This window comes from Sylvia atricapilla, chromosome W (assembly GCF_009819655.1).
Source record: "Sylvia atricapilla isolate bSylAtr1 chromosome W, bSylAtr1.pri, whole genome shotgun sequence".
NCBI classification, from domain to species: Eukaryota; Metazoa; Chordata; class Aves; order Passeriformes; family Sylviidae; genus Sylvia; species Sylvia atricapilla.
Genome location: NC_089173.1, coordinates 21,554,659 through 21,576,803, shown reverse-complemented (window position 1 = coordinate 21,576,803; position 22,145 = coordinate 21,554,659). Strand labels below are relative to the sequence as shown.

General features: G+C 42.9%; 1 protein-coding gene across 2 annotated transcripts; it reads left to right on the top strand.

The window, feature by feature from the left end:
• The first annotated feature begins 596 nt into the window (after positions 1 to 596).
• LOC136373255 (activated RNA polymerase II transcriptional coactivator p15) lies at positions 597 to 21,155 on the top strand. 2 transcript variants are annotated; one of them, XM_066338166.1, is made up of 5 exons: positions 597 to 673; positions 2,606 to 2,678; positions 4,369 to 4,488; positions 19,977 to 20,085; positions 20,905 to 21,155. In XM_066338166.1, the coding sequence occupies exons 1-5, from the start codon at positions 627 to 629 to the stop codon at positions 20,982 to 20,984; spliced, it is 429 nt and encodes a 142-aa protein (XP_066194263.1). In that variant the 5' UTR covers positions 597 to 626; the 3' UTR covers positions 20,985 to 21,155. The 2 variants fall into 2 exon arrangements, with proteins under 2 accessions (XP_066194263.1, XP_066194264.1); XM_066338167.1 differs by lacking the exon at positions 597 to 673 and adding an exon at positions 2,182 to 2,204.
• The last annotated feature ends 990 nt before the right edge of the window (positions 21,156 to 22,145 follow it).

Below are 22,145 nucleotides of genomic sequence, written 5' to 3'. Positions count from 1 at the left end.
CTAACTTTAATTAGTTAGAGGGTCTTTGTCCATGATCATATCGGTTTTAACGATTCAAGGCTCACTTGTTCCTCAAACGCAAAGCCCATCAGCAAGAAAAAACGCAAGTCACACGATGACAGAAAGGGGAACCGGCACTTTTCTCAACAGCGCCTCAATGTGCTGCGGTTTCAGTATGCAAAGTCAACGCAGCTACATCAGTGTTTCCTCTCCTTCTCTTGGGCACGGCTGCAGACGGGGAGGTTCTAAATGAGATCGTGAAACCGCTGCAGCGTGCAAAAGAAAACAACTATTTACAGATTTATTTTTAAGAGCTCCTTTTTGATATTAAGGGCTCTTGTCTCGGTCGCCTCTCACAGCCTCCAAGTGGAGTGCAGGCCTTCCCTCAGCGGGTCTGCAGTCCCGACGGGGCCTAGCTCCAGGTAGGGCCCTGCTGTCGGTCCCATAGGGCTCCCTCGATAGGAATGATGTGGCTGACTAGCCCCATGGAAGCCAGGGTTTTCTTTTTTGCGGCTGTCCTAGCAGGAGCTGGGGAGGTAGGAACAAGTTAGAAAGGTATGCGTCCCCTTTAAACACCTCCCCCTCCTCCCTCCCACGTGGTGCAGGGCTGGGGCGGGGATTCTGCGATGGATCTCTTCTGTTTCTGTCGTGGTATAGAGGAGTCGTGTGTCAAGTGAGAGTGAGCATTTGGGTTCTTTTGTGTGTTTAGTTAGGGCTGTTGCCGTGTTATCTTTCCTCCACCTCCAACTGAAGGGCGTTCGGCATCTCCTAGCCTGGTGTGGGAGAAGCGCGCTGGGTAACCGTGTGATGAGGCTTTCCCTTTTTCTCGAGTGCCCTCTATGCTCTGTTGGAGGAATGGCCTGCGCTGTGGAGCGGGTCTGGAGCGGGAGTAGGAGCCGCTGCCATGTTGAGGGGGCAAAGAGGATTTGAGTGAGGGAGAAAATGGTGGTGGGGAACCGCCCAGCTCCATTCACTCCGCACTGGGATCAGGCCCTGCCCGCTGACGACCCTCGACTTTTTTTTTTTTTTTTAATTTATTATTTTTGGTGTTTGTGCTGTGTTGTCTTTCTTTAACCGCCGGTAACCTGTATCCTTCTTGCTGCCACTCTGCCCTGGGAGGACCTGGGTGTTCTTGCCTGCGCTCCCCTGCCGGGCCCTCGCTCCTTTCCCTTGGGGGGCAACACGAGCCGTAGAAAAGAGGAAGAGGGGAGGAAAATGGCGGCAGGCATCCGCCTATCTGGTGTTCCTAGTTTGTACTCGCTTGTCTTGCTCATGTTACTTGTCTTCTCTTGTCCAGTCTCATTCTACCCTTGCTCTCCCCGGTGCTTCTGTGTCCTCACGCTCTGCTTGCTAGTTTCTCACGAGGGGACACCCGCCCCATTTCTTTTTCCTCTAGTTTCCGCCCCCATCTTCCTCCATATTGTTACTCTCCTTTCATGATGCGGACTCTGGAGTTGTCCTCTGCAGGTGTCCCGCCCTCCGCGTATCAGACTTTTCTTGCTCGGCTTCCTTATTTCATGTCATTGCTGTGCTTATTTTTGCATTGTCCTGTTCCAGCTCTCCTCTGCCTGCCTCCGTCCTGTAGTGTGGTTTATGTGTGCTTCCCATACCCTGTTTCATTTTCAATGCTACAGCTTCTATCGTTGTGCTCCAAACTATTACGACAGAATTTACTTTAGAACCACATTTGATCCATTATTATTATTCAGACTCTGTTTTTTCCTTTGCACATAGTTTATTTCATTACCACTTTAAAAACACTGCTATTCCTTTTTCTTTCCTGAGGTATGCTTCTTTAATACTTTTATTAGCCTTTCCTAGCTAGTTTATTTTATACAGTTTCTCCCTGTGATGCTTCTTTTTATTCTGAAATCACAAACGAGCTATTTATTTGTTAGAGTTTTTAGTAGCAAGATGTTCAACTGCTGTATCTAATCATGTTTGTGTACTAGAGAGATGTAGAAGTACACCTGGCAGCATGCATTTAAGGAAAGTTGCATTCAAGCGGAAAGCGTCCACTAGTCTTGTAAATGAATATATTCTAGTGACTGATGTGGTAAAGTGGCAATGGAAATATTAATTGCAGTACTATAGTTCTCTGTAACTCAGATATTTACAGACTTGTATTATTGATGGGAACTTTAGCTTCATCTGTGACAACTATGCAGCTGTTACTTGTAATTTCAACTAGGCAAAATGCTCATGTAAGAATATATGTAGTGTTGGGGCCTTAATTTTTTATATTTATGAATGTTATGTTGAGAATTCATTTGGACACCAGTTTTGTATTGCTTTTTTTTTCATTATAGTATCTACCATACCTGGGAGAATATTAAACAGATGAAAAATTGTCCTTTTGTAAGTAGTTCAGAATCTAAAATACTGCATATAAGGCAGTTGCAGCAAAAAGGGGAAGAGCTATAAGAGGGAAGGGTGTTTGTGATTACATCTACCATGTGTATTAAAGGTTATATGAAAAGGCAGGAAAGTCTTCAGGAGGGTTTTGAATAAGATGAGCCTTTACAAACAGGTTTGAAGGTGCCTTTCTAGCCATAATGGGATGTATTCCTTGTATAGTGTTCTCATGTTATCTTTCTCTTCCTAGAATGCCTAAGTCAAAGGAACTTGTGTCTTCAAGCTCATCTGCCAGTGATTCAGATAGTGAAGTTGACAAAAAGGTGAACATTATATGCAGTTTATAACTACTGTATTAACTGTTATGTTTCAGGCTGAGGTTAAGGTATTAGTTGAGTGTTATATCACAAAATGCATGTCATTCCATATGATTTATCTGACACTTAAACCCCAAACACCCCCTCCCACCCCCCAAGATTATGGTTTGGGTGGATGCTTTTTGCTTTGCAGTACACTTTTTTCCTAAGATGCATTTTGCTTCATGTTTTTCTGTATGGTTTATCTAGCCACAAGCTTCCTGGAGTTCTTTGATTTGTGGCAAGTGATAAAAGGCTTCTGTATAAGCTGCCTCTGGTGGCAAGAATTTGAACTAATTTTGAGGACACCCCCTCACCTTCATTTTGATATCTGGATTACTTGCAAATCCAAAACAAAAACCTCCACTTGCCTTGTTGTCCATGTGCCACTTGCTTATCTTGCTCACGTTCTTTTTTGTGTTTCAGAGTCTTATGTTTACTGTAATATTATCTGCTAGTTTCTCACTTAAAAGTAGAGCCAACTGGAATGTTTTTGAGTTGATAATTTTAGCATTAACTGTTTTAAATGCATAAATGTAATGTTTTCATTTATTTTAATAGTTATTTAATTTATAAATTTGTATAGATGTGTCAGTCATTGCAAAAAAATTGAATACAGCAGTCAATTTATCTTTTTAAGAAATGATAGGTGGTAATGCAGACATTGGGTCTTTTAGTGTGGTTTGCAAAGAGAGTCTGATTTACTGAATTGGTTCAAATGTGAAAATGTGATTTGGTTGCACCTAGCAAATTAGATATGTTGTGAAATCTTAATATAAGAGAAAACGGTCAGGTGATTTTTTTTTTGTTGTTGTTGTTGTTCAGGAAATATATTACTGACAAGACATAGTCTAACAATCAACTTCATTGGGAAGTAAGGTGGTTGGTTTTGGTTTTGTTTTTTTTTTTTTTTTTTTTTTTTTTTTTTTTTCTATGACAGTTTCTCTTTTTTTTTTTTTTTTTTTTGAGCTGTTTGTCTTTAAAAGAAGTTATCTACAATATGCTTCTAGCAGGTGAGAATAATTTTTGGTATTTTTGTATTATTCTTTCTTTACAGTGGGCATGATTACTATATAACCATTAGTGGAAATGTAGCATGCTCTGTAGCATCTGCTAACAAAGTAATCTGATTTGCTGGTGATATCACCTGAATGTTTTAAAAACAGGTTTAATTTATCATGCTATGAACAGAGATTGGACTTCAATTAAAAAAATTCTTTTGGATTTGATTTTTCAGATCCTTTTTTTCATTATCTTTTCCACTTTTATTTTTTTTACCAGAGTTGTTAGCTGTTCCCCATTTTTCATTGCACTTTCTGGAAAGTGAAACTTCTATCAGACTTAAAAATTTTAATTAAAACTAACAGTATTACTTCACAAAGAAAGGAGGTTTTTTGAAATGTATTTTGATCTAATTAATTTCTCTTTAAAGCCAAATTATTATGGTGAGCTTCACTGAGAACAGAAATAGGCTCATTTGAAGATTTTTTTTGTTGTTCCTGTCTAAATGTACAGTATTGGATTCCTGCCTTCACAGGAGGAAGGCGTTAATATATATTGCATAATAGTAGTTTGTGGCCTCTAACATAAACATTTTTTTTTATAACTTATAAAATGAGTTGTGGTTCATGATTTTTTTTTTTATTCTTGCTCCAAGGCAAAGCGGAAAAAGCAAGTAGCTCCAGAAAAGCCCGTTAAGAAACAAAAAACTGGTGAAAGTTCAAAAGGTGCAGCTTCTTCTAAGCAAAGCAGTAACAGAGATGAGAATATGTTTCAGGTAAAATTGATGACTCTCTTAAAACCTAGTTAAGGTAACCATTTACATAATAATCTGTAGAAATTTTATGAGGCTATGTGAATATCATGATAGCATAGTGCTCGGTCCCCTGAAATCTTGGTTGAAGGGGATTATGATGCTGGCATGCAGATGAGATTCTGAGAAAAAGCACTTTTAGGTTTCAACAGAGTAAAAGAATCTGAGTTGTGGTAATTGATTCTAACCCTCATGTTTTTGCATGTGGTAATTCTCTGGGTAGTCTTTTTGTCTGTAAATATTAGATCAGGGCAGTCTTGGAAACCCAAAATATGGACTCTTAATTCCTATTTAGCTAGGTCAAGGGAACTTGGCTACTGTCTTCTAAGACAGTATCTTGGAATAAGTTTTGCTTGTTCCTTTATGATGCAGGTTTTTCTCACTGAAAATCAAAAAATATTGCAATTTTTGACATTGTCAAAATAGGATGAATGTACTTTTGTTTCAGTAGCCAGAAACATTTGTGAGTTCAGGGTTTTGCATATCCTGGGGTTAGCTGAGGAAGCAATATATGCTGAAAGCTGTGCAAGAATATGCATAGCTCAGAATTCCTGTTTTTAGGTGTGTGGATCAAGATTTATTAAATGTCTGACTAGCTGGCTTGAAAGGGGCAGAGGATGAGAAAAGAATCAAAGTCTCTAAGAATTTAAATTCCTAAGTTTGTGAAAAGTTATGTCAGAGGTGCCTAATAAGATGGTTCCAACACTAAGGTAAAAGAAATTGTTTTGGGCTGTAGCTGCGCAAAGTAATATATGGGAGAAAACTAGTGAAGGCCCGTGTCAATTTTCACTTTCCTCTATATATAGTTGGAGGGAGAGCTTCAATTTAAGACCCTGGGCATAACTACTTGAACTTGTCCATTGAAGAAAGAATATAATACTTTTAGTTCTGCTGGGGCATGCTTTGATCCATGTACGAAAAATGAGATAGTATCTTCTGCATCTAATGAGGGGAACTGCATTTAGAACTCAAACATGGCATAAAGCCTATATGTTTGGGATTTTTTTGTAATAGGTTCAGAAATTGCAGCCTTGGGGAAAAATTAATTTTAAAGCCCTCCCAATGAAAAAAAAAAAAAAAAAAAAAAAAAAAAAAAAGAGAAAAAACAAAAAACAAAGCAACATAGCAAACCACCATAACCAAACCAACCAAAGGAAAAAAACTTTCAAATAAAAGCAAAAGCATTTTTGTGCTCTGATTTCTTTCAACCTTTTTTGACCAAAGGTAATAAGTTACTAAAAACAGACAGTACAGGACACGCATTACTCTAAGAGCAGGATTCTTCCAGTGTTGACTACAAAGCAGAAAAAAAAATCAGTATCACCCTGACCTCAACCATCAGTGTTTCTAAGTTTCTGCCTGCCTTTAGTTACTCAACAACAGAGGGTTTTTTTTAGATTGTTATGTGCGTTCTTTTTTTCATGCAGCATCAGCTTATGTGTGTTAACTAAGATGCACCTGTTTCAGTGTAGAAATAGCACTGTAGGTCTGAGGATGCTCCCCCTCTCCTTTCTACCCAAGAGAGCATGCTAGAAGATCTAGTTGCATGTTAATTTTGTAGGTATTATTTTGTTTGTTCTAGGAATATTAATAATACTAGAATCTCTCCTTTCTGCTTCCCCATGGTAATAAAAATGATCTGTGTGCAAGTGATTTTGCAGCATAACTTACAAGTGTGTCTTTAGTTGATGGAAATGAGGCTGTAAAGCATTTATATGATAGTCAGAAATTCTGTGGCATCCATATTGTGTGTGGAAATGATAGCAACTGACATGAAACTTAGTGGTTTGCTGTTCTACACCTTTGGGCTGTGTTCTTAAAGTATACAGCTTCCTTTAATATTGAACTCATTGTGACTGCTGTATTTAGAAGATTGAGCATTTTCATAATGATCTACACTTGATTATTTTTGTTTGAAACTAATGTTGGTATAATGGTATTCTTGAAACTAATTAGGAAGAATAAAATAATTGTAAGAAGGGAATTAAGTATGAGACCAAGTATGTTTTACTTATTCATGTCATGGTCTTTTTAGGTTTTATAGGTAGCCTAGTATACTTTGGAATTTGTTAAAGGATTTGAGTGCAGTTGGGCTGTGGAAATTTTACCTTACTCCCATTTGTGATGCATTACTGGAGGCCCTAAGGACAGGCATTATTCATGTTACATTAGATTCCTGTCTGTGGCTTCAAGCCAATGTGAGTTGTTCATCATGTACCTTGATTAGTTTGACAAATCCTGTCATGTACCTATGCCTGATTTGGATTAGGTTTGTTAATGCTGATGGGTTAAAGTATTAATACTAATTATCCAGAGTGGAACCACAGTACATGATTGGGCATTTCACAGAAATTGTTACTTGAAAAGTCGTTTGCCTGTTGCATGTGTGGCTCCCCCCCCCCCCCCCCCTTATTTAAGTTTGGGTCAAATTTGCTTTTTTCACCTGTGAGAAATAAGTTCTTCAGTTTGCTGGTGTAATATCTTTACCAATCATAGGCTCCTGAAAGTAGATAAGTAAGTAGGTAATATATGTTTGTGATGCTCTGGAATGTGATTGGTTATATGTCATTGTTTAGCAACAGTATTCTCCAGTTTAGTCCTTGCACTTAAAAGAAAAACAACACCCATGTGACACTCCTTCTTTCCCCCCCCCCCGTCCAATTGGAGGCACAAAAGGCAAAGATCATGGGTTGACATAAGAACAATTTACTGGAAACAGCAATGAGATAAGAAGATGAACAGTAACAACAATGATGTTAATAACAAAAGCGTACAAAAGAAATTATTTACATGGAAAGCCCCCAGCAAGAAACAATACCAGACAGCTCCCCTGCCATGTTTTCTTGACTGGAAGGAACTCTCTCTCCTCAGAAGCAACAGTTCCTTTCCCCTGCTTCTAGCAATGATGAGAAGTGGTATGGAATAACCTCCCTGTCTTAGCCATGCCACCTCATGGCTACTTCAAAAATTAACTCTATCCTGGCTGGAACCAGGACATTGTGAAATGCATCAGTGACCACCTAAGTTTCAGAATTAATTTGCTAAATCAATTTGCTGTAGTACAGATCTCTGCTGTTTGCAGGACTCTATTCTAGAAGTTTATATTAGCTTATTGTGCTTCTTCTAATGCATACATATGGTAACTTCTAATGCTATACATATGGTAAGAAAGAAGGAATTTTTTTTGTTGTTTTTTCTTCAACAATATATATACAGTTAAATCAAGGGAAATAGGAAGAAAAATGGTGAAGAAGATGGTTGCTGAAACTCATACAGGAAGTCAGTTGCATAGCTGTGAAACAAACCTAGACACAGTTCAGTGTATTTTACTGTAAGAAATGGAAACCTGGAAATAATGTTTTTAATATCTTGTGTTTAATTTAATAGAATAATATTGTCTAAGGAGTGGTAATATTTAATAGAAAGCTGACCTGTTTTAACCCTAGCCAGCAACCAAGCACTGCACAGCCAAACAAGGAATTCATTCACTTATCCCATGGGCAGGCAGATGTTCAGCCATCTCCAGGGGAGCAAGGCCCCCATCACGTGCAACAGTGACTTGGGAAGACAAATGGCATCACTCCAAATGTCCCCCTGTTCCTCCTCCTTCCCCCCACTTTATATACTGAGCATGATGGCATATGGTCTGTAATATCCCTTTAGTCAGTTGGGGTAACCTGTCCTGGCTGTGTAATCTCCCAGCCTCTCATGCACCCCCAGCCTCCTTGCCATTGTGGCTGTATGAGGACCAGAAAAGGCCTCAGCTCTGTGCAAGCCAAACTTTCTGGGAAGAATATGAACTCTACCTCAGCCAAAACCAGCACAAAAGCATATGATTTTGTTTATGAAGGTTGAACAGTAGCTACCCTGCTAATAATTAATGCAGCCCTTGGAATATTAATGTGTTGTTACAGAGATACAAAGGTGTCTTAGTGGAGTGAAATTATTCTAGGTCTATTAGCTGCTGTGTGGAAAAATAATTTGTCAGAAATTACTCAATGCCAGAAATGCAGGTAGCTGAACTTCAGGAAACATCACTTTGCTTAGCCAAAATCTAGGTTTGAATTTTTTAAACAGTACTTTGAAAGCCTATATAAAGCTTTTCAGCAGTGGCAACAGTTTTGCATTGAATTTACCTAAACATTTGAAATTTAATGTGAGCATTCAGCTGAAATCTAGACAGTGGTGTAAAATCTAACAATTTTAGCATTTTCATGTGGAACCATTTGCATTTAAGGTAGACTTACTGACTGAATAAATGTTGTGTACTTTGTATTATTGCCCCTCACCTTACTGTAGTTGAATTAAGACATGTAGCCTTATCTTTAATAGTCAAATTCTGCACCATTTTACTGTATTTGCAGCTATAATCTGCTATATCATATCAGATTTTTTTCTTTAAGTAAATCTGGAGTTACTCGGCAATGGACTAATAATCTCTGATAGATCTGGGGGAAAACAAAATAGATGTTGAGGAATACTACCACTTGAGGCTGGTTTATAGGTGATCTTAAAAGTCACTGAAGCATTATAGGGAAAGCCAGTAAATGTTGTTTATGTAGGCTATTTAGGATATCCTTTTCCAGAAGTGCTGATGGACTTGGACATGTTACCAAGTTTGATCTGAAAGAACTAGGCTACTGTGACATAATACCTTATTTTTGAATGTTAAATTTGTAGTGCTGTGAAAGTATTTAATGAATCAATTGCATAATACTATCTTATAAACTTTTTTATTTTAAAGGATGCCTTGAAGTAGGAAAACAACTGCTTCAGGCATATGCTATTTAAAGAGGTCCTAATTGTTAAAAAATAAATTTTAGAGTTAAAATAGCATGATCTGCATAAGAAGAAAAATTAGTTTAAGCAAGCACAAAGCCTATTGGTTTATGTATATTTTGTGAAGTAACAACTTTTATGACTTTGTTTTGCTGGTGGATAGGGTCAGCACCAGACACCAACACCAACCTAAGGAATAGTGTCATTTACTATAATGCCAAACTGCAAAGAATTTAAAAAGGATAAGCTAAGCAATGCACCTAATAATTACTGCAGAAGATTGCCTATAGTGATTAAGAAAGGTACATCACCAGTTACCCTAATACTTTACACCTTCATCCAGATATCCTTTAATCATCAGCTGGGGGAAGCTGTCACAGCCAAGGACTGGAGAACCACTCCCAGTAACTGGGAAATTCTGTGATGCATCCACCTTGCAGGCAAAAAGGCTTCTGACTTTGCTGTGAGAGTAGCCCAGCTTTTATAATAAAAAAGCTACCATTACTTCTAATGTGGGACCATCTGGTTTTATTCTCATGTTGGGTTTCTCTCAAAGCCTGCCCAGGGCTCAAGGAGGAACCAAGGGAGTTGTCTTTGATCCTACACCCCAGACAAGGCCAGATGTGGCCTTGTCCAGTTTCTAAATACAGAAAGGTAAATACATGTTTTTCCAAAGAGTGGATACATATATCATATTGCTAATAATACTTCATTAATGAGTGGATACATATGACATTTGGTTGAAAGGTTCATCTAGAGGTCAACTTTAGCTCAGGGCTTTTTGTTCAGGCCTTAGTACTTCAGATTTAAACATCTGTGGATAGTTTTAGTTGATTGGAGAGTTGCTCATGCTTTCTGGTTAGATTTAATGCTAGTAAGATGTGTTTTGTCCCCTGTTAAATTATGTTAAAGTGCAAGATATATAAATTAAGGAAGGTGAAAGCTAAAACTAAGGTTTTATCAGAAAGGAAGATTCTCTTTTAAAATTGTTTACTTTGTGTTTTTTCTTCACAAAGTGTGTCTGGAAGGTGCATACAAAATTCTAAGATTTTTTTACATGAATTGTTTAACTGTGCTTTTATTATTATCAAGTTTCTGATTCTCAACTTCACATTATATTATGTCAGCTGGTGGATGGGGTCCGCTGCTTGGGACCCAGAGCGCCACAGCCACCCCAAAGGATGTCTCGCTAGAAACAGCTCCTTGGGGGGGTCAGGGCGCTCCTCAGCTGGACAGAGGGGCTTCTCAGCATCGGGCAGAGCAGTGATTTTTCAGCTCAGTGATTTCAGCTTTCAGTGATTTCAGCCCAGTGCTCTTAGCTCATGCCCTTGTGAGTTTGCCCCTCTTTTAGCCGGCCGTGGTGAGAGAGAGAGAGGTCTCGTGTGGAATTTCCGCAGGTGGTACTTTATTGAGAGGGTACCAGCGAAGGGGATCCAGGGACGAGGAACCTCTGCCGACCAGAGGAAACCCAGGGGTTTTTATGGGACACCAGGGTGGGAGGAAAAGGGTACAGAACCAATCAATTGTAACAGATCTACATAAAATCCCGAGGGGGCTTGTGGGTCTCCAGACAGGTCGCCGTGGCTAGGATGTTTGCCTTTTGTCCTAGGGGCTCAGGGTGAAGTTGCGAAATTCTTCCTTGACTCCTCAGCTTGGCTCCCTCCAGGGCAGAGCAGCCAGGGCTCCGCCCACCCCCACAACTCCTCCTTTTATATTTAGTAAAAAAGCCTCACCAGCCGTTCTTTTAAAGCAGCGTAGGAGGCATGAAAACATAAGCAATACGATAACAATCACAATGAAAATCCATAAAACACTTTTAACCAAAGAGGCCACCCACCCTGTCAATCCCCATTGTCCAAAGAGGTTGTCGATCCAGTCCAGAGACTTTTCTGTTTTTATGTCTTTTACTAATCCTTCTAGTTTCTGTATGTTCGCATGGATGGATGTTGAGTGTGAAGAAAGGTTGAAACAGCACATTCCTTCAAAGTCCTGGCATCCGTGTCCATTGACAAGCAGCAGATAATCAATTGCTGCGCGGTTTTGGAGGGTTGCTTGTCTGGTGGTCTCCTCATCCTTTAAAAGATCACTTAAGGCAGCAGATGTGGCATTGGCTTGCTTACTGAGCCAGCACCCCAGGTGATCTATATCACCAAGGGCTTTAAGTGCAGCTAACCAAGGGGTGAACACAGAAACTGCAACTAGCTCTACCCAGTGTATGTTGTAAATATGACTGTCACAGTTTGCATCATACTCTGAAAAGGATCTCTTTTTGCGTGTGGATACCTTTGCTTTCCTCCAGTTATGTAGTAGTGTAATATTTGGAGTGAGAGTAGAAAGCTTTCCAAGGCTACAGGGGCCCCCTTGGAGGCGTGAGGGAATCCCAGCCCACACTCTGTCACCACAGATAAAAAACATCCCTTTGGGTAGCACTTTGGGGTGGAGAGTGGCCATAGAAAGCATGTGACTGGTATAGTTGTACCAATCATGGTTATTGTAAGCTTTATTAATTGGTGATATGTCTCTTCTGTAAGTGTTTTTTGCCTGGTCAATTCCTGGCCAGTGTTGATTTTTGTGTCTGAAATAGAATTTGATACAATATGTTGCCTTAGAGGACCCCAGCAGGTTTAATTCTTGGGGTTCATCTTTGGCATCTGGCAGAATTTTGGTCCACTCATCCCAAGTATCTACTGGGTTGGGTCTCTTACCTGTGGTGCGGAGGATTTCTGAGTTAGTGATGGGCCAGTCATCTGCTACAAAGGGAATTCTTACCAGACATGTGGAAAGTGGGTTATCTATGCTTCCCATAGACAGGCACAGATTGTCTTGTTGGAGTGTTTTTGCTAGGGTTACCCAAACGTTGTGGCTAGGCTGTGGGACGACCCAGCTGCAGGCATGAGGCAAGGTGGAGAGCATCCAGGCAGCGATGAGGACAGCATCAGCGTAGATAGATCTCATCTTTGAAACAGGGATGGGGCTTCTGAGAGGGAATATAAGCAAGAGCGATTAGCTTTGTGGTGAGATGGGGAGGGAGGTTTGGCAGGGGTTGAGGGAAGGGAATAATTTGGGGTGATAAAAAGGGGTGTTAAACACGTAAACTGAGGATCAACTTTTGGTCAGACTATTTCTGGCCTATGGCTTGGGTTTTTTCTTTCTGGGCATCTTGCTCGGCTCTGTCTCGTCTGCTGTTGGGTGACGGGACAGTTTCTTTTCTGGTCTGGGGTCATCCGGCGACGTCTCCTTCTCCAAGCCGAGCTGGTCTGGTTCTGAGGAGGTCTTGTGATTGACTCGGGAGGATTTTTGTCTGTGTTTGTGGGAGCATTATTAGCAGGGCTCAGGTATGGTTTAATGTTCTTTCCTGGAAACCATTTTGGGCCAGATGGCAGTTGGACACAGGCATAGCCTCTCCCCCAGGTAATCAATTTGAAAGGGCCCGAGATCTGGTGTGTTTCAGGATCCTTTACCAGCACTGGTGGTTTTTCTGTGAGCTTAGCTTGGGATGAATTTGAGAAGTGGCGGAGTATTGGAGGGTCAGGCTCTGATGATGTACAGTTTAGGAAGTTGATGACATAGAGAGCCTTACAGAGTCTTTCTACGGGCGACAGAATTTCTGTGTCTCTCCGCTGCTGGTGGAGGGTTCTTTTGAGGGTTTGGTGAGTCCTTTCAATGATGGCTTGCCCTGTGGGGTTGCTGGGTATACCTCTCTTGTGTCTTACCCCCCATTGATTGAAGAAACCTTTCAGCTTTCGGGAGGCATAGGCTGGGCCATTATCTGTCTTGATTTCTTTGGGGACTCCCAGGGTGGAGAATGCCAAGAGAAAGTGTTTGATGGTGTGGGTGGCATTTTCTCCCGCATGAGCCGATGCAAACACTGCTCCAGAAAATGTGTCAACTGACACATGCACATATTTGGATCTCCCAAAGGATGGGAAGTGGGTCACATCAATTTGCCACAGTTGGCAGCTGTTCAGTCCACGGGGATTAACTCCAGTACCCATAGATGGTATTTGGTAGTTTTGGCAGTTTGGGCATGTTGCGACGATGGCTCTTGCTTGATCTTTCGAGAGCTTGAACATCCTGATGAGGGCAGGTACATTTTGGTGATAGAACGTGTGTGACAGTTTTGCCTGAGCAAAGACGTGAGGGACATTTGCAATCTCTGCTGGCATGGCCAGCACATCTGCTCGCCTGTTCCCTTCTGCAATGGGACCAGGAAGGTCAGTGTGCGATCTTACGTGCATGATATGGTAAGGCTGTTTTCTGTGGGAGATTAAATGAATGAGTGTAGAAATTAATTGGTATAATTTTGGATTAGGGACTTCTTTGAGGAGAGCATGTTCTGCCGGCAACATAGGCTGAATCTGTGACTAAATTAAAAGGTTCATTTTTGAATTTCTCAAAGGTTCTGACGACAGCTGCTAGTTCTGCAATTTGTGGAGATCCATCCACTATTTGGATGTCTGACTCCCATTCTCGAGTCTTTGGGTTCTGCTAAGTCATTACTGATTTGTGGGATGATCTGGAGCCATTTGTGAAGACAGTTATGGCTTCCAAGGGTGACCGGCTCTGTACTAATTTTGGGGTCAGATGGAAGGCTACATCGCGGTTGAAAAGTCTGTGTTTTGGCCTGTGAATGGAAATTCTTCCTGTGTAGCTATCTAGGGCGAACTGGAGGCTCTCATTGGTCTGAAGCAAATCCTCTAGATTTCCAGCAGTTAATGGCAAGTATATGCATGCAAACTCACACCCTGCAAGTGAACGGATGTGAGTCCTGGCCTTTTTTATTAAATATGCTATTATTTCTTGGAAGGTGGTGATTGTCTTTGTGGGTTGGTTGTTTGTAAAGATCCATTCGAGTATCAGCAGAGGGTCTCTGAGTTGGGAGTCCCATTGGAAGATCAGTCCATGAAATCGAGGGGCTTTGCCCAAAACGGCAAACAGGAGAGGCAGGCTGGGCTCGACGCAATGGGCTTGACGTGAAGACAGGACTTCCTGGACTCTGGCGATGGAGTCTCGGGCTTCTGGCGTGAGGGTGCAGGGAGAGTTCATGCTCTCATTGCCCCGGAGAAGATTGAAGAGGGGGGCGAGGTCTTCTGTTGTGACCCCCAGCAGGGGGCGTATCCAATTTATAGATCCACACAGGCTGTGCAAGTCCCTTAGAGTCTTTGGGTTGTCTCGGATGGTGAGTTGCTGGGGTACAATGGTCCTCTCGTGGATAAGGAGGCTGAGGTACGTCCATGGGCTGGTGTGCTGCACTTTGTCCTCACGAATCTCAAATCCTGCTGCTTCTATGGTTTCAATAGTCTTTTTAACAGCTTTGTCCAGGTAGGTTTTTTCTGCCGCACAGATTAGGATATCGTCCATATAGTGGTGGATTATTGCTTCTGGGAATAGGGTCCTGATGGGAGACAGGATGTGTGCAACGTACCATTGGCATATCGATGGCGATGCTTTCATTCCTTGTGGAAGGACCAGCCAGTGGTATCTCTTAAGCGGGGCTTGTCGGTTGAGAGATGGAACAGAGAAGGCAAACCGTGGAGCGTCCTGTGGGTGAAGCGGGATATGGAAGAAACAGTCCTTTATATCAATGATGGTAAGCATCCAATCTCGGGGCAGCATCGATGGTGATGGTAGGCCGGGTTGGAGGAGTCCCATGTCTTCAATGAGTTCATTAATTTTGCGTAGATCTTGGAGTAATCTCCATTTGTCTGTGCCGGGCTTTTTTAGGACAAAAATGGGAGAGTTCCAGGCACTGGTCGTCTCCGTGATATGTCCTTTGGCAAGTTGCTCCTCCACCAGGTTCTCTAGTGCGCGCAGTTTTTCTTTTGACAGGGGCCACTGCTCAGTCCAGGTTGGTGTATCACTTTTCCAGGTAAGCTGGGGAGTGGCTGGTGGCGCCCTTCTCTCAGTGGCCCTGATCAGAAATCCTGGTTGGAGATTTGGATGGACGCCCCCCATTGGGATAGGAGGTCTCGGCCCCATAGGGTGATGGGGGCCCTTACCACGTAAGGCCGGGTGGTTGCCATCTTGCCCTCTGGTCCTTTGATGACAACATTGTGTTTGCTTCTCATGGAAACAGCAGCTCCACCAATCCCCGAGATCACACCTGCCACTGGCTCCAGTCCCCAGTTGTCTGGCCACTCAGAGTGGGCCAGGATGCTAATGTCCGCGCCTGTGTCGAGCAGACCTGGTCGGTGGACTCTCTCTCCTTTGCAGAACAAGGTGCACTCGATGATTGGTCTATTTGGGCCCACAATCTGTGCCCACATCACTGTCGGGTTGAGTGGGAGCTGTTCCGGGTGGTTCTGTGGAAGCAGGAATGCTTGTGCTATCGATGTTCCCTGTGAAAGAAAAAAGGGAGGGTCCGTGCAGCAAAGCTGAACAAGAATTTCTTGTCCAGGAAGCACAGTTTGTAATTCCGGCAGTACAGAAATTTGCTCTGGGCCTCGGAAGGTGTCACTCAGGATAAGGATGTCCGACGGGCCTCCTGGGGGTCCGTATTTTCCTGTGGGGATACAATAAAAACATTTCTCGACAAGGTTAATAGACAGTGATGTTACCAACTGGCGATGTGTTCCCGTCTGTGAGGCTCCGTATGTTGGGTCCTTCTCATGTGTTCCGGGATCCCCTGGGATGGCGTGCCGCTATGTCTCCACTCTCTCGGCTCTTGGGTGGGATGGTGTGGCCTTTGATTTGTTGTTCGGATGCGGGGCCTGACCGCGCCCTGCTGGGAGTTTCCCGGATGCTGCTGGTACTGCTGGGGTCTCTGGTACCTCTGGATGCGACGGTCCTGGATGGGTGATTTCTCAGGACACGTCTTGATAAAATGTCCGAGTTCTCCACACAGGAAACAACGGGAATTCTCCTTCGACAGTGCTACTGCAAAAGCACCAGAAACTCCATCTACAATACCTTTGACAACTGCCTGGGTCATGTTGTTCTCCGTGGATGCGTAGCGTGCGCAGCTTTCTACCATCTGTTCAATAGTTGGTTCAGTATCTAAGGGCAAAGCTCTTAAAATAGTTTTACATTGTTCATTTGCATTAGTCATAGCAAGTTTTGTTAAAAGTTCTTTTTGCCCCTCTGGGCTTTCTATCTGTTTTTCCAGGCTTAATTTAAGTCTGTCTATAAATTGGACAAAGCTTTCATTTACTGCCTGCTTGATATTAGAAAAATGCTGTGTAGGAACAGAGTCATCAGGTGTGAGGAGCAGTGATGTCTTTGCAGCAGTAGCTATGTCTTGTAGAGCTGCCTCAGGCAGCGTGTTTGCTTGTTCTGGGGGCTTTTGGAGGTCACCTTCTCCAGCAAGTTGCTGAATTGTTAGGTTCCTCTGATTTGGATCATTATGATAGGTGTCTGATAATGTTTTTAAGTGTTTTTTCCACCGTCTTTCCCATAACATGTATTCAGTAGGGGTAAGAAGGCAGTTGATAATATTTTTAATATCATGTGGTACAAATGTGTAAGCAGAGAAGGTAGCTTCCAGTAGATTTTTAAAAAAGTGAGAACTTCTACCATGTTCTTTTGCTGCTGTACAGAATTCTTTGAGTTCCTTGTAAGGGATAGGGTCCCATGTCTTTCTGTGTGAAGAGCCTCCTCTTTTGCCTTTTCCTAATATGACTGGGAAAGCTGTGATGTTTTGGGCTATCTCCCAGTCCCCTGCTTGTGTTGCTTGCCTACGTGTCTGTACCCAATGGTCATCTGAATCGGAGTCTGAATCAGATGGGGTGCTATCGGAGGATGAATAAGCTGTAGCAGGAACTTTTGCACGGCGAATTCGGGATGCCGGCTTTTCATTGGGCAGGGGAGGCGGGGTGGGGGGGGAGGGGTGTCTGGGGGGATGGGAAGGGAGGGGGTCGCGGTGGTGGGGGGGGTCCGTGTGACAGCAGCATGCAGAACGTTGAGTGGGGTGGGGGGGAAGGGATGGCAGCAGCGATCTGCGGCTCCCGTGGTCACTGCTGCGGTGGGGGGGAGGGGGAGAGAGGGGTGGCAGGAGCCGTCTGCAGGACCCGGGATGTCCGGGGCGGGGTGGGGGGCGCAGCACGGGACCGCGGAGGGAGCGTGCACACGCGGCTGCGGCTGCTCTGCCGCGCGGGAGGTGTGAGCGGCGGGGGACGGCAGGGGTGCCGCGCTCGGGGTCTGTGCGGACGGCGGCGGAGCCGGCGGGCCGGTCTTCGCGGGGGAGGTGCCTGTGGCTGGCATCGCCGGAGCCGTGGGGTGGGGGGAGAGCGGGGGGGCGCTGGGGGCGGGGTGGATCGGCGCCGGCGCGAGGGGGGGCGTGGCGGCGGCGGGCAGCGGAGGCGGGAGGGGCGGGGTACACGCGGTGTCAGGGGAGGGGGGCGGGGTCGGGACTGCCGGTTCGGGCGCAGGGGCCGGGCCAGGGGCGGGGCGGAGCGCCTCCGTCGGCTGTGTTGCCGAGGCGGGGGGCGGGGGGGGAGGAGGCGCGGATTCCTCAGGAGCGGTAATAGTCGGGTCATTAGCATGCGAATAGGCTGGGGGCTGGAGTGAATAGAGTGGCCGCGCCGGGGGGCAGGGCAAACCAGTTTGGCCAGAACTGGAAGTGGGGGCGGGGCGAAAGGGGATTTCGGCGGCGCGGGTTTTTTGTTTTTCTACTGATTTTGCAATGGTGTGAAAGATAGGATAAAAGCATGCAACAGAGAAGTCCCCCGCAGCCTGCGTGTTGTAAAGCTTTTTCCCGACTTCATCCCAGAAGAAGTTAGAGGATAGAGAATCAATCGTTATATCAGGAAAGTTTTGTTTTAACCAGGTAGTGAAACGTTTGAGGTTTTTTCTTGGAAGTTTTTTCTTAGATAGATTTTCAAGAAGGGTATTTTTAAGGACGGGATATATATCTCTCTCAGGAGGGGGTGTTATAACAAGCTTGTTCCCCATGCTAAAAGGTTTCTATGCCCCACGCAGCAGAAAAAAAGAGAAAAAAAAAAGAAAAAAAAAAAAAAAAAGGGACGCGAAAGATGAGAAACGCTTATACTTACCTGAGGGAAGCGTCCAAATGCTCTGGTGCATGGTTACCGGCCAAAATTCGCTCCTCAGAGTGGCTGGAGGATCGAGGCTCGCGAAATTTCCTGGTCAGGATCGTTACTAGAACGTAGCGAAGGCTGGTCCAGGAGGTAGCACTCGAATCAGCTGTTTTCAGCCCTCAAAGGGGCGCAGCTTCTCCACTGGAATGCAGGGGGTCCAGAATCCAGAGGCGGTTCGGGCGCCAGATATGTCAGCTGGTGAATGGGGTCCGCCGCTTGGGACCCAGAGCGCCACAGCCACCCCAAAAGATGTCTCGTTAGAAACAGCTCCTTGGGGGGTCAGGGCGCTCCTCAGCTGGACAGAGGGGCTTCTCAGCATCGGGCAGAGCAGTGATTTTTCAGCTCAGTGATTTCAGCTTTCAGTGATTTCAGCTCAGTGCTCTTAGCTCATGCCCTTGTGAGTTTGCCCCTCTTTTAGCCGGCCGTGGTGAGAGAGAGAGAGGTCTCGTGTGGAATTTCCGCAGGTGGTACTTTATTGAGAGGGTACCAGCGAAGGGGATCCAGGGACGAGGAACCTCTGCCGACCAGAGGAAACCCAGGGGTTTTTATGGGACACCAGGGTGGGAGGAAAAGGGTACAGAACCAGTCAATTGTAACAGATCTACATAAAATCCCGAGGGGGCTTGTGGGTCTCCAGACAGGTCGCCGTGGCTAGGATGTTTGCCTTTTGTCCTAGGGGCTCAGGGTGAAGTTGCGAAATTCTTCCTTGACTCCTCAGCTTGGCTCCCTCCAGGGCAGAGCAGCCGGGGCTCCACCCACCCCCACATTATATTTTGAATTTATGTGAACAAATAGGTTTTTTAATACATTTTTTTCAAATTTGATAAAGCCTAAATAATGTAATGTGTAGTGTACTTGTTGTCTCTTTTCCCTTTGCCCTTTCTTTGGAGAATTAAAAAAAAAGTCCTTATAATTCAGTTAAGCCACTGTGTGAAAATCTGATATTTCAAAGTCATTTCATACCATTGTTGTGTTGGTAAACTTAAAGTATTTGGATAGGGGTTTTTGGAACATTTGGTACAGTCTTTTAACCACAGTTCCAATAAAGTGTCCCAATGAACTGGCAGAAGCAGGCATGGGGCAGTTGGTGGCTTACTTCTGTTTCCATCTGTATTTACTGTGTTTTAAAAAAGAAAAAAAAAAGTGTGGGGGAGGGAACAAGTTAGAAATTGGGCCCACCTCATGTGAATATCTAATTTGATTTCTGTACGTATGGAGTGGACTAAAACTTACATTTGGGGATAGCACTCCTTCTTCGCTGTTTGTTTACAACTGTTACTAACAAAGATGGTTATAATAGAGACAAAACTTTATTTCAGAAAACAGTAAATTAGTGCGTTTTGTAAGATGTAAGCTTGTTAAGAAGACAGGTATTTTCTTGTTCTAGGAGAGAGCTACTCTTGCATTGAGCATTGAACCCTGAATGCTCAACTGGTTTTAAGTCGTTCATCTATTTATATTGACATTACTTATTTGTCTACTGATTGCTCTGGATTAAGCTCTCGATCTGGTTGTTTTACTGGTGTCTAAAATGAGCTGCAGTGTGCAATGTCACATGTACATGTCTGATACTGCTGGGAAAAGTGAATGCTGTAATATGTAAAATATCTAAAAATATCCTTATGTGTGTTTTGACAGATTGGCAAAATGAGGTATGTCAGTGTTCGTGACTTTAAAGGAAAAGTCTTAATTGATATTAGAGAATATTGGATGGATCAAGAAGGTGAAATGAAGCCTGGCAGAAAAGGTATTGTTTTACTTCATATTATTTTGTATTAAAACATTGTCTGCAGTTTGCTGGAGATCTTTGTGTATCAGATTTCTATACTTTGTTACTACATGGTATTTTTAGATAATATTTTTACTTATTAATGATTTACATTTTAGCATATAATTAGTTTCATCTGTAGACTGGAAACAAAAGGAAAGTGGTTTCATTGGCCTGAGTCTGTTTAACTAAATGGTTCCCCCATAATTTATGGAAAACAAGGCATCGAATACAAACAGATTTGGTATGGGAGTTATATACATAGCCATACATTTTCCCATTAATTAACTTCACTTCTTGCTTTTATTACAATTGGAGTTCCATGTTGGTTTTTGAGTGCAAGGGAATGGAAATAGTCTCTCCAAAATGTTACTTGTAGTTTGTTATTCACAGTGCTTTAAGAAATGTGAGGGGAAAAAAACTCCAGAATTATGGTACTTTAAAAAGTATGTAGAAGTTCAGTCCACAGAGGTATGGCTTTTAGAAGCCAACAGGAATATGGTTGATCTCTTCATTTCTTTTGTACTGCCTTCTGTCAAGGCCAGCACTGTATTTCTGTATTTTGCCTAACACTTGTGAATGAACTTGTTATACTGCACTCATTTTCATTGTAAGGAGATAAGCTAAGGTCTAAAGTTTACCTAAAGTGTTCCAAATGAGTAATTTCTTTGTAACCGAGGTGGTTGTTATACTTGAGTCATGACATACACTGTATGAAACCAGCCTTGACAGTAATTATGCAAGATTCTGCACTACAATTTTTTTTTGTCCTAAGTATTTCTTTTTAATGCATTTCAGGTATTTCTTTAAATCTAGAACAATGGAACCAGCTGAAGGAACAGATTTCTGATATTGATGATGCAGTAAGAAAACTGTAAATACAGAGCTATACAGAAATCTTTTATCATTTCAGTTGTTTTAAGTGGTCTTTTTACATTGACATTTATTTTCAAAAATATTGTTTTCCAAGCTATTGCATATTTATTTGGATTGCAAAATGATTTGTAAAATGAATACTTTATGTGCATTAAAAGTGTATTCTGAGTGAGGCTATTCATGTATACATTACTAAAAGGAAATGTGTTGCTTTCACCTCATAGTATAAAATAAAAAAATCAAAAAAAATGTAAAGTGTAGATGTTTATGGCAGTTTGATCGAAGATGCTGGTACGGTTGCCTAATAGCTTTAATTTTAGTTTTAGTTTAGTTGACCATTAATGTGGGTTTTTTTGTTTTTGTTTTTTTCTGAGGAGATTTCCTTAAATGTCTCCTTTTTAATGTTTTTTTCTTTTCTTTCATACTCCAGTATTGCCCTGGCAGCTTTCAGCTTTAAGACTTGATACAAACAGTGAATACCTGGTAAAACACATTTTTGTAGATAAATACTGTATTTGCTAATTTACTGTATTTATTCAGATGTAAACAGTCCTGAGTATATAGACTTTTTTACACTACTTGCATGAAGTGTTATGCGAAGCAATAAGATTTGAAAACAAGCCACACACTATTTCATCCCATTTTTCTATAGCTTGATTGACTTAGAAAATACAATTAGATTTTGTTCTTAGACCCTAGATTTTTAATGTGGTTGTGACAGGACCTTTCACCCCCTGGCACAGCAAAAGATTTCACTGCTTCTCCCATGGCTTAGCTAGGCTGGAATGGTTTGTCTTGTGATGAATTATCTCGGCTGAAGACACCCTTAGTCAGCAATAAACATCCTTCCTTGAATGGTGGGAAAGGATAAGTGAAGCACTCCCCCGCAGCCCCCTGGGGCTAGCTCTGTTTCTTGGGAGGCTTTGGGGGAAATGCTTCGAGGGGACCAGGGCAAAAGATTCCAAAAGAGGCTCTTACCCCCAGGGTTGATCCAAGACATTTATTCCGTGCGGGGAGGCGAAGGCAGGAGGGCCAAGAGGCAAGGGCCCAGAGGGTAGGAGGCAGGGGCCCCAGGAGGTAAGAGAAGACCCCAGGAAGTAAGAGGGCGAGAAGAGGAAGAGCAGGACCTTATCAAGGCTCCTGCCAAGGGGGATGGCTGGAAC

Bases quoted from the DNA above. Each gene is read 5' to 3' on its own strand.
- LOC136373255 (XM_066338166.1), top strand. From the start codon at position 627: ATGGATCTCTTCTGTTTCTGTCGTGGTATAGAGGAGTCGTGTGTCAA. The intron at 2,679-4,368 runs GTGAACATTATA...TCTTGCTCCAAG, and splicing joins ATAGTGAAGTTGACAAAAAG to GCAAAGCGGAAAAAGCAAGT. The intron at 4,489-19,976 runs GTAAAATTGATG...GTGTTTTGACAG, and splicing joins GAGATGAGAATATGTTTCAG to ATTGGCAAAATGAGGTATGT.